Source organism: Castanea sativa, chromosome 3 (genome assembly GCF_040712315.1).
Source record: "Castanea sativa cultivar Marrone di Chiusa Pesio chromosome 3, ASM4071231v1".
In the NCBI taxonomy this organism is placed as follows: domain Eukaryota; kingdom Viridiplantae; phylum Streptophyta; class Magnoliopsida; order Fagales; family Fagaceae; genus Castanea; species Castanea sativa.
The window spans coordinates 38,518,700-38,531,229 of record NC_134015.1 but is presented as its reverse complement, the minus strand read 5'-3'; the positions used below and the strand labels follow the sequence as shown (position 1 = coordinate 38,531,229).

Below are 12,530 nucleotides of genomic sequence, written 5' to 3'. Positions count from 1 at the left end.
TGACTAGATGAGTAGCCCTTAAGGCTTCAAATGGACACAAGTACATTTTAGTGGCAATCGACTACTTTACCATGTGGGTGGAAGCCGCCTCTTACTCCATGTTAAAAGCCAAGCATGTGACTTGATTCATAGAAAACAACATCATTTGTCAATTTGGAGTGCCACAAGAGATCATAACCGACAATGGTTCCCACTTTGAGTGAGAGGTTCAAAGGATTATGGAGTTATACAGCATTAAGCATCACAAGTCTTCACCATACTGACCACAAACTAACGGGGCTGTAGAAACAACCAACAAAAACATCAAGAATATCCTAGCCAAGATGGTGGTAACATACAAGAATTGGGCTGAAGAGTTTCCATTTATCTTATGGGGTTATAGAACTTCTATCCATGCATCAGCCAGGAAAACCCCCTACTCTTTGGCTTATAGAAGTAAAGCGGTACTTCCTATTGAGGTGGAGATACAATCTTTAAGGGTACTAGTGGAAACAAAGGTCTTAGATGAAGAATGGATGAAGGAAAGATATGAACAATTGGCTTTGATAGAGGAGAAAATAGCTAGAGCACAATACCATGCGCAAGGTTACCAAAAGATGATTACTAGCGCATGCAAAAAGAAAGTGAAACCTAGAAACCTTAAGGAAGGAGATCTAGTCTTAAAGGTAATTAGAGATGAGACATTTGACCCAAGAGGAAATATGAAGCCAAGATGCTCTAGGCCTTTTATTATTAAGAAGATCATGTCAAGAGGTGCCACAAGAATTACAAACTTGGATGGGGAAGAGATGCTTTGCCCAATCAACTTGGATAGACTCCAAAAGTATAACATTTGAAAAAGAAAAAAAAAAGTCTGCTAGGTTGAAAACCCGAGAGGGTGGCCTAGGCACAAATTAAGGTAAAAGAACCCCGTTAGGTTGAAAACCCAAATGGGCGATCTAGGCAAAAGGTAGGGGAAAAGACCATGGGCATGGCGAAAATTCCCACAAGGACGTCATGGGCAAAAATTACATGGCATAGAAAAAAGAAAAAGAAAAAACAAAGAAAGAAAAGAAAAAGTAAAAAACAATAAGCAAAGATAATAAAAGGTTGATTCTTTGATTGATAAAATTATAAAGATAATAAATTGTTTCCATAGGGGATTTGGAACATTCCAATCTTTTATTAAATTCAAAAAGAAAAGACATGAGAATCATAAAGTGCAAAAAAGTAAAAGTTAGGGCATATCAAGGTAGTGAGTCAATCCTTTTCCTTTTGTTGGACTTTTGGTAATTTTTCTCTTCCATACAAATTGACCTCATATCAACAGTCAACCAAGTCTTGTAATCCAAGGTACGATAGAAAAACTGAGGGAAACAGATGTCCTTAGCAACCATCCTCTTCAACCAAGTCTCACGAATCCTGCCCAAGATCCTCTTTGTCATCATTATTAAGAACTCCTTGACGGTCACCAAATTGCCTTGTAATGCGGCTTGGGGAGTAGAAAGAACAACGACAAAGCCCAATCAAAGGAACATAGTTTTCTTTGAAGACACGATTGACCATGCCTGTAATGCGCCACCATTCCACCACCCATTAGACACCCAAGGGGGAAAGATGTTTCAAGAACTCAGTGAACTTAGTAGGGTCCATCTTTTTGTTTATGAGCTTGCAGTCACAATAATGCTTTGGTTGGTATTGACTAGGAGGGACAGAGCAAGGTTAAAGAAATTGAAGTGTCTCATATAGCCACATCTAAAAGAAAAAAGATAAAGGAGAGAGAGAAAAAGAAAGCATAAGTTTTGAGTGGAAAAGGAGAGATAAAAGAAAGAGAGAAAAATAATGAACAAAGATGATATAATGAGCCTTGATGGATTAAAAATCGAAAGGAAATCCATGCAAAAGTTAGAGGAATCCCCCTAAGTTGAGAATAAGGCAAAAGTTAGGGATCATACTTGAAGGAGGAGAGGGGTCCCTACAAAGAAAGTTGCTTCCCCTCTATAAACAGCATCCAAACCATTGAAAGTTTCAGCTAGCATCATGCCTAAGGGACTTCCCCTCTCTAGATTTATGACCACTGAAAGCATCCTTTGATCTACACAAAGTGTCTCATGCACCAAGAAGTAACTTTCAAGAAGTCATAAACTGAAGGCATTGAGATAGTGGGAACTCTGTACCCTAGCCAAGGGAACATCTTGCTGAGAAAAGTACGTGAAAACCATGCAGATGTTCAACTTATTAAGCATATACCACCTTTGAGCCATAGCAAGAGGAATCCCCTAGAGTTGCTAGGCCATGACAGAGAAATTCTCATTAGTAGTGTGAAGAATGGGAGTACTAACATCAAGTTTTCCCATGATTGCACTAAATTCTTCAAGAGTAGGGCATAACTCCACACTATTAAATTGGAAGACATGTCGAGTGAGGATCCAAAATTCTACAGTAGCACAAAGGAGTGGTTCGTCCAATTTGATTTGATGGTAGGGAAATATGCAAGAGAGACCGAGAGGGATGAAAGCATCCTTGAAACTATGGCCAAGCTTCTTAATCCATGTTGAAACCACTAAAGGAGTGAATTCTACCATTGGGAAGCCTTGAAAGGTGTTTTTTAAGCTTAGAACACATTTTGTGAGGATTTAGAGGCCCTCAACGGCTATTTTATACTTAAAATAGTTGGCTAGCATTTTCTGGCATGTGGCATGCATACATAGGATCAAGGCTGCATACGCATGGTTAATACCTGCGTACGCAGGCTTGTGTACATGTGTGCTAGAAGGAAGGCATAATTGAATTCCTTTTCCTATTTGGAGTGTGATTCCTCCATCAAGACCCTTCCCTATGATTCCCACAACCAAAAGAAGTAGTCAAGGCATAATCAAGCTCAAATTTCAAGCATCAAGGACCAAGGAAAATAAAGTTGCATAAAAATAAATACAATTATCCCCATGAGTTGTAAATTAAGAATATGCCCAAAATAAAATCAGAAATGTAAAAAATTTCCTTAAAATACAATCCACTGTCTCAAATAAAATCCAAAAGGCAGAGGTACATGCTAAATAAAAAAGGAAAAGAAATAAAACTAGAAATATGTTGTGTGTTTGTGTTTTTCTATCTATTTGTCTGTAGGATGATCACTAGTGCCGCCTCTTCCTCAGCTGATAGCTGGGAGTCGTCTTAGAGCCGCCATCACCACCACCACTATCATTATCATCAAGGTGGGCAAATCCTCCAGGACCATAGATCCGTCTGAAATACTAGATCACCTCCAACTTAAGGTTCCCAGTAAGCTAAATGAGCTCTTCATGCTCCTGTATAGTGGGATGAATTTGAAGGGATGGAAAATGTTAGAACAAGTGTTGATAGATACAAGAAAAGAAAAGATAAAGAAGAACTCACTGGTCCTGTAAAAAGGGTAACCCATGACATTTGTGTAACGTCCCACTACACACTCCAAGCAAAGCCGTCAGGACTGTAAGCATAGACCAACCAAGGTAGATAGGGTGGGTCGATAGGACCACCAATAGCTAGGCCAGCCTGATATAAGCATCACATTTGAGCTTCACTGTATGCAAAAATACAAGAAAAGAAGAATGAAGATAAATTGAGAGGAAAAGATACATACCTCCTAAATGAGAGCGGGCATGAGATAAGTCTCACTAAACTCATCATGCTTTACATCATCTGTGAAATGCTCAGCATAGGAAATGTCAGCTCTCCACAAATGGTACTCAGCATCAGTTATGGAGAGAAGGGTAAGCATGAACTGTGAAGGATCCAGTGGAACCCATAATACATCCTCGCTCACCAGCTAGCAGCGTACCCTCTCCATCAAGAAAAGGACCCTCAGAACGGCACCCTTGAAAGGCTGGGCAATCTCGGAAGTGATAATGGTGGTAGCCTCCAATTTTGGGTCCATAACAACTGGAGCACCTGCCCATTGACTCCAAATAACCTGTGATAGTGCATAGGGTTAGAAGGAAAGTCTTAGGAAGATGCAAGACGAAGTAACATAGGGTAGTGAATGTTTAACTCACCTCCTCAGAAGAAAGTCTGTCAAAATGAGTCCTAACCATGGAGAAAATACAATTTGCAAGACCGTACTTCACGGCCCAACACCGAGAGAAAATAAAATTTGCAAGATGACAGTTTACAAGATGAATGGGTATAGTTTGCAACATGATAGTTTGCAAGATGACAGTTTACAAGGTATAGATATAGATATTGTTTGCAAAAGTGTGAAGTACAGATGACATGTGGGTGAATGCAATTACAAGGATAGGAAGTGCATGCTTGAAAAGAGTTGCGAAAGAAGAGAAAATAACCTCAAGGAGCTTCCAAGGCCCCACCAACTGATGCAGAGTCCTTCTGCCGAGTGTGTCCAAAGAGGAGTACAGATAGGCAGGATATACCTGACACCAATTGGCCTCTCAAGCCTACTCAAATTCATGAAAGAGGGATAGCCACCTCAAAGACACTATCTGCCCCCCTATTGGCAATGAGATATGCCCTCAAGATATACAGTAAAAAGGTCCTAGCCATCCGAGCACAGTCATCGGGAATCACTTGCAGGAGAGGCTTATAATCCATCTCAATATCATAATAGCAGATCGTGTCCATCGAATACCTCCTCCCAAGCAACTCAATGCCCAATTGCATGCCTGATGTACCCCACATGTGATGGAAATATGCAATGTGCACAGCAGAAAAACAACGGATCTACTTCATTCATATAAGTTAACATGTACTGTAAAAGTTTCAGAATTTAAGAACAATAGAGTGTACCTTGAAGAGGCGAATTTCAAAACCGATGATCAGAAGCGCTTGGGAACACTTTCAATCTTCACTCCAATTCCACTAATTCCCAAGATGTGTGGTCTCTCAATCAGTTCCAAAGGGAGAAAATGTCAAAGTGTCTAACACTTCCATACACCACTTCACAATAGTGTTCTCTACAAAAATTCTCTACAGAAAATTCAATGTGTATCTCCCTTTGTGTCTAACCAATTATCTAATTGGGCTGGCCATTTGGGCCTTTCCAATTGGGTTTAAGTGTGTGGCTTGGAGTGGGACCAAAAGGGACCAATAAGACACTAGCTCCAATGGGCCTTGGGCTTTTCTGTCAACTATTGACAAGTCCAAAGTTACCATTAACTATATTTAATACCACTATATAAATATAGTTGCACTCTAGGCCTTATTTATAAATTATATCCCAAGACTTTATTGTACATGCAACCCCTTCATAAAATATTAGTAGTAACACAAAGTCATGAATGTAGACTACCACTTTGTAAATTACTACATCTTATCCTTGAGTACCCGGTTTAATCTTTTAAGTTATTCATCATATATTATGAAATCCAATTTCATAAATATATACTTTAGTAACTATTTACTAAAGTAGTTAGGCCTAACATTTTGAATAATAAACCCATTAAACTTATCTCAAGGGAATATTTTGTATCTCCGTTAAGAGACTATGAATTCCATCTTGAGAATATTTGTTCCATCAACATTAAAAGTGGTTGCCTAACATACTGAGGTTTTTACCGTTACTCTAGATCTCAATCCTGATATATCAAAGCAACCTACATCTCATGATCAAGTCCATTATTCTTTCAGGATTAAGAGTTCATGCAAATATAAGTCGTGAGTTTATTATTCATTTGACGGTCGTTATGAGAATAATAAATCTCACACCGGTCTTGTTCAATATGTTTTAACTCTTAAAACATATTAACATATCAACTAGAAATCTCTATTTCCATGATCATGACAAATCATCTTAGTTGATATATTATAGTCTTCGCAGATGAAATGCCAATTTTCATCACTGATTACGAACTACATTTTAAGTTTACAAAGAACTTGTGATTTGTATCTTCTGTGACTTTTCACATAAATCACATACTATGCATCTCATGGACTATATGATAATGTCCCAATATTCATGTTACCATTATTTTAAACAATAGCAAAATAACTTTATTAAACATAACATTAAGTCATACATAATAAAATACATAGCATCATACAATAGGATTTAAGGACACTAATCCTAACAACATGTTGATGAGCGTCCTATCACCCCTAAGGCCGGTCATTTAGTGAAAGTCATGTGGAGTCACCATCATCTCCTGGCCAGCTATATGGAAGCTGTGGGTAGTACCCCACCACCTCTCAGCCAAGTATTGCACCAAAATGGCGCTAGTAAAAGTCTCTGGTAATAAACAGATGATGGGTTCAAAGCCCGCAACACACATGTGACCCCTTGTATCCTTGGTCAAGGCTTGGTACCATGAAGCAATACGGTTGGTGCTGCCCTACTTGAGAAGGTGGCAAATCCTGCAAAAAGATGAAAGTAGAGCATTAAAATGGCAATCATATGAGAAAATAACTAAAAAAGGAGTTAAAACAGTCAAGATAGGGTTTCTCAATGCCAACATATGCACGTGGCCCACGTTTATAAAATGTCAAGTTTTCATCTAAACCCATCCCACAAAAAACCCAAGCATTTACATGTCCAAAAACATATTAAAATGGAAGTTCCACAACAAAATTCAATTGAGAAAAGTTTGAAAAACTTACCAATCTGGTCCTTGCACTCTCCAAGAGATAATCATGTGGCCTGTGGGTCATTAGAGAGGACTCATTTAGCCTTACAGCCCCATTCCCGCAAGTGAGGTTGAACGCATCACTAGAAATCATGTAGGAGCCCTTCTTGGACTTGGGTGCCATGGAGATGAGAGAGTTTGAGAGAGAAAGAGAGTTTTGGATGAGAGAATTTGAGAGGAAAAGATTGGTTTGTAAGGTAGTGAGAAAGAAGTAGAGAGTTTTTGTAGAGTGAAAAAATAGAAATTAGAGAGTAAGAGAGAATGTGAAGAAATGAGGAGGATGAAGAGAAATAAGAAGAAAAAGATAAGAAATGGTTGGTAACCATTGGAGGAATTTTTTTTTAAAGAGGCAGGAAAGTCTAATGGTTAAACTACGCGTTGTTTAGGCCTTTCGACTAAACTATGTGTATTTTAGTAAAAAATAAATTTCAAATATCCCCAATGGGTTCCCGAAAGATAGGAAGTGCAAAAGGAAATTCAAAAATGCATCTAAAATGATAGAAATACCCTCAGTTGGGTAAAAGACATAAAGACTCGCAAAGCATTCCCCAGTGGGTTAAAGGCATCAAGAACATTCTTTAGTGGATCAGAAACCACTAAAGAAACTCCCCCGTGAGTTAAGGCCATCAACCAAATCCCCAATGAAGTATAGTGTCATGAAATGACTCCCTTGTGGGTCTAAGACACAAGGACAACCCCCTTAAGAGTTGTGAAGAAAAGTTCCCCATGGAGTTGATAAACCCCCTCGTTAGTAGAATAAACACAAGTTCCACAATAAGTCATGAAGGAGAAGAAGAAAATTTTGCCCAGTGGACAACACACCATCAAAAACTTCCTCGTAGGTCAAAATCACCACAAAAACTCCCCAGCGAGTTATATTTTCCCTAGTGGACTACACACCAACAAAGAGTTCCTCAAAGGTTGAAATTACCAAGAAGGCTACCTCGTGGGTCACCAACAAACTCCTTAGCAAATCATTCTCCTTAGTGGATCTTTCACCAATGACTTCCTCGTAAGTCAGAACACCAAGGTCACTTGTACACATATCCTCCAAGAATTGAATATGCAAGCACAAATCCTGTACAAGTCAGAAGAGAAAGTACAAAACTTGTGCATATATCCCGAGGGAATTGAACATGTAGGCACAGGCCCCATACTAGTCATAAGTAAAGAATATAGAACTTGTGCACATATCCCAAGGGAATTGAAGATGCAGGCACAAACCCTATGCAAGCCCAAATTCATGCACATATCTTTAGGGGGTTGAATATGCAAGCACAATAAAAGAGGTAGGGATAGAGGTAGAGACCAAAGTCACCCCGAGGCAAGACCCTCACCAGAACAGGTAAAGATAGAGATGGAAGACAAGAGGCACAAGCCACCTGGAGAAGTTTGAGGCAAGAGCCCCATATGGACACCACAAATATGTATCCTTTTAAGCTTATAAGAGCACTTTGTTTGTTTGGTTGATGGTTGCGGCCATTCGCCATGTTTATTTTTCTTTTTAGTGACTCCATGATAGTGAATCACTTGCCTTTTGCTTGCAATTGGCAGAATAGGTTCTAGGATAGTGAACTTATCATTGCTTGTTTCCCAAGCAACAAAGGTGAGAATTCGGACATACGAATTCCACACAACTTTGCGAAGTTGCACCTCACCCCATGTATGCGTGTTGTGTGCCGTGTGCGTGGGTTAAGCCTAAGCCGTACGTCAAAACAAAACATTTTGTCTCTTATTCTTTTGATTCCATTAGTAGAGCTCACAAATCAAAAGAAGAGTTGTGTGTAGACACCACATTTTGTACCCCTTATGACTTGAGCTCTCATTCCCTAATGACAGTAAAATTCTAAAGCCCATGGTTGGTTTAAGGCACGATCAGATTGAAATTGACTTGAGGAATGTTTTTATGGAAAATATAAGGTTATGTTTGGTAAAAAATTTTGTTTTCTATTTTCAAAAACTTTTTTTTGGGAATATAAAGAAAAAACAATTTTCTTGTATTCTTTAAATCAAAAACATGTTTGGTTAGCTGAAATTAAAAAAAAAAATTTTTGAAGAAAAAAAATAGAAAGTACTAAAATATGTTGTTACTAGGATTTGAACTCTAATGCTAACTCATTATATGAGACAAATTCATTAAATTAAATGCATGTTTCATTAACTTTTGAAAATTAGAGACTGAAAACAGCATTTTACATATTTTCAGTTTCCTTTACAAATTGAGTTTTGAGAACAGTTTTTGTTTTTTGTCCATTTTGAGTTGCCAAACAAGTTTTTTAGTCTCAAAAATAGAAAATTGTTTTCGGAAACAGAAAATAAGGGGAAAAAACAGTTACCAAACATACCCTGATTCTTTTATGAGCTGAAACAAACTATTTTTTGTAAATAAATGCCACAAAAACCTTAGGGCATGTGTACATAGACACACGTATGCTTACGCATGCCCCAAACCTATGTATGCAAGCTTTATGCATGTGTATGAATACACGGGCATGCATAAGTATGCTAGGGTTCCAAAAATTATGAAAGACAAGTTTTTTGCATTAAAGTTAAGGTTTGGAATGAATCTCACATCATGTGAGAGCTATTCCAAGCCCCCATTTTCTCAATATACAATTTCATACATAGTACATTTTCAAAACACACAGAAAATCCTTAGGAAAAACCTAAGATTTACTTGAAATAGTGAATCAAAGAGGGAGTTTTTTTACAAAAACATCCTCAAGTCAATTTTCTTCTGATTGAGACCTTTTTTGGTCTTGATCTTCAAGCTTTGAAGTTTACTAATTAATTTTGTTTAGTTGTGAATAGATTTGATTGAGGGAAACATTCAAAATCAAGCCAAAAAGCTTTTGTTTTTGAGGTATAAGTTTTAAACTTTCTTTTTGTTTTTTGTCTTTTCTTGTTTTAATCTTGCTGTTTTCTTCATTTTTCTTGTTTATTTATGTTATAATATGTCTGCTTAGCTTAGGTTTTCTTTGTTTTACCATTTAAAGCATGTTAGGTTGTTAGATTTATCGTTTTAAGTTTCTGCTCTGTTTTTGTTCTTGTTGTTTCTAGGTTGGAGTTTTGGGTGTGTATGCATACGCATACTTCTTGCATGTGTATGCCTACTTGAAGTATGCTTACACATACAGCTGGGTTGTGTACGTAAGCCCTATGTATGTGTACGCGTACTCAAGCCCAGAAACCCTAATTCAACCTTTTTTGCTTCTGTCACTATATTTTATTTGTCTAATATGCATCTATTCAAGCTTATCTTCACATGTATATGTTTCTGTTTCTCTATTTATGTGTTGTTTTTTCTTCACATGTTAGATTAGGGTGTCTTTTTAATTAAATCTTTGATGTGCCATGAACATGCATATGATATGATCATGCATAAGACGTAAGACATAATGTGTGGAAGCCAACCCACGGGTCGGGTGAGGTTGGGTGCCTAACACCTTCCCATCTCCATCCCTAAACTTGGAACCCATACATTGGTAGTAAGATCAATCCTTCCATAAAAAGCGATATATATTTGGTTCCTAGACCTAAACTAGATGGCGACTTCATTATCTTTTCTCTATCCTGGTCCACTCGGCCGAGGTGTACTCCCCCTTTGAAATGCACGTTGCGCCCACACTATGAGGTAGCCTCCTTGATAATGCATTCTTAGAAGATTAATGGCAAACTGGAGATGCTAGCTTCAACCTTTCATCTAAATCAGATAGGAGTTTTATACCACTGGACTCCTTAGAAGTATTACGTCTTAATCCATCTACTGCAGGACTTCCATTTGATAATTTTTGCGTATTCTATATTCTGACTTGTGGTTGTCGTCTCCACCTTAATTGGCATCTCCTCCGCTTGAGGGGGCACTTCTTTATCTTCATGCAACACTAACATAGCTGGAAAATGATCAAAACCCCGAAACTGTGATGAACCAAAAACTTCATAGCCCTCGACTTGAACAATGGACCTCCTTGATGGATTAAATTGCAACACCCTCAGCCAAGGGCCATATTGTTGTTGCCAAGTTCCAAATTTGAATTCCCACACTTCAAATTTGGAACTTATCATTAAAAAAAAAAGTACATGATAAGCTATATTCTCTTATCATTATTCACAAAAAAAAAAAAAAAAGTATCTACAAATTTTACACATTACTTTTTGTGAATATTTTTTCAAAAATTTTCAAAAATAGAAATGGTCTCCCAAGCAATTAGTTTTTGTTTTTAGTATTTTGAAAATTTGTCTTAAAAGTGGGAGCCAAATACGTATAATATACAAATTATTATCTGAAAACTAGTTTCAAGTGCAATTTTTTGAAAATTGTGTTTATACTGTTTTGAAAACAAAAACAAAAATCCTCTTACCGATCAGACCCTAATATTTTTTTGCTAAATGACTATGTAGATAATTGTGAAAGGCCGGAACTAGAATTAGTCAATGATGCAAACCTTGATAGAATTATAAATTAGTCAAATAAACTTGGTGTGAACTGGAACTTGTGGAAAGCAATGCTATTTGTAGTAAACAAACAATTATTATGTCACACTTGGGAATGAAGGGGGTGTGACATTGCCTCTATATAAGTTAACTAGGAGAGATCACAAATCATATTTTCAACACATGCATATTCCAACTCCATCGACTACTCCCACCGGAAGCAAGAAGGTATGGAAATGTTTTTAGCTATTTTTCCTCTTTGTTTAATTTGTTAAAGAACAATATTCTATGAAAAAAAAATCCTCTCTCCGATTAAATAATTTTTGTATGAGTAGTGTTAAGGATAACACAAATTTTATTACATAACTTTTACAAATTGATGTGTCGTATCCAAATTGTTGACAAATAAAAGTGAGAGATAATATTATGTAAAAATGTGACAGGCTAGAAGGAAAAGTGGCACTAATTACAGGTGGGGCTAGTGGCCTTGGTGCAGCCACTGCAAGACTATTCTCCAAACATGGAGCAAAAGTTGTAATCGCAGACATGCAAGATGAATTGGGTCACTCTGTATGCAAAGAACTAAATCCTCAATCCACAACTTTTGTCCATTGTGGTGTCACCAAAGAAACTGATGTGGAAAATGCTGTAAACCATGCTGTTTCCACGTACAGCAAGCTAGACATTATGTATAACAATGGTGGTATTGGTGGAGAATCCAAATTTAACATCCTTGACAACACTCAGGTTGATTTTTAGAATGTGCTTAGAATCAATGTCGTAGGTGCTTTCCTTGGTATTCCAAACATGCAGCCCGTATGATGATTCCAGCTCGCAAAGGATGTATAATCAATACTGCTAGCGTATGTTCAATCATAGGAGCGGTTGCACCGCATGCCTACACAAGCTCAAAACATGCTGTGGATGGATTAATGAAAAATACAGCAGCTGAGCTCGGACATTTTGGCATTCGAGTAAACAATGTGTCACCCTACGTGGTTCTTACACCATTGACAGTGGATTTGTTTAATCTAGATGAGGGTGGAGTTGCCCGTCTTTATGGCAACCTCAAGGGTAAAGATCTCAAGCCAGAGGATGTGGCTGACGCTGCACTCTTTCTTGCAAGTGATGACTCAAAATATGTCAGTGGACATAATCTTGTCATAGACGGAGGCTTCCACGTTTTAAATTCAGGCTTTTCTATGTATCCACAGTAAAGAATAAAATGGGAAGTCTAAATGCATTGAAAATTAATGTATGTGAGACTATAGTAAATTCTCTATGTATTATTCGGTGCTTATAAAAAGACTTTAACTAAAACTGGCATCTTTACACAGCCTATAGTGGTGTTCATAGGCTCTTCCTTTATTTTATATAATAAATCACTTGTATTCCTTTATTTTAATTGTTTCAAGAAGGATTCTAAGGTGTAACCTACTTGTCTTAGTTTATGTGAAGATGTCTATCCCATAACCAAGAAAATCGAACTTCAATCACCTTTGG

The 12,530-nt window shown here is 37.5% G+C and overlaps 1 protein-coding gene and 1 pseudogene across 1 annotated transcript; both read left to right on the top strand.

The window, feature by feature from the left end:
* The first annotated feature begins 323 nt into the window (after nucleotides 1-323).
* Nucleotides 324-836, top strand: LOC142628911 (uncharacterized). Its single transcript, XM_075802938.1, has one exon. It carries the CDS (start codon nucleotides 324-326, stop codon nucleotides 834-836), a length of 513 nt encoding a protein of 170 aa, XP_075659053.1.
* An 8,197-nt stretch (nucleotides 837-9,033) lies between these two features.
* LOC142628910 (borneol dehydrogenase, mitochondrial-like) lies at nucleotides 9,034-12,244 on the top strand (annotated as a pseudogene).
* Nucleotides 12,245-12,530: the final 286 nt, after the last annotated feature.

Coding starts and splice junctions, on each gene's coding strand:
- LOC142628911 (XM_075802938.1), top strand. CDS start 324: ATGGTGGTAACATACAAGAATTGGGCTGAAGAGTTTCCATTTATCTTA.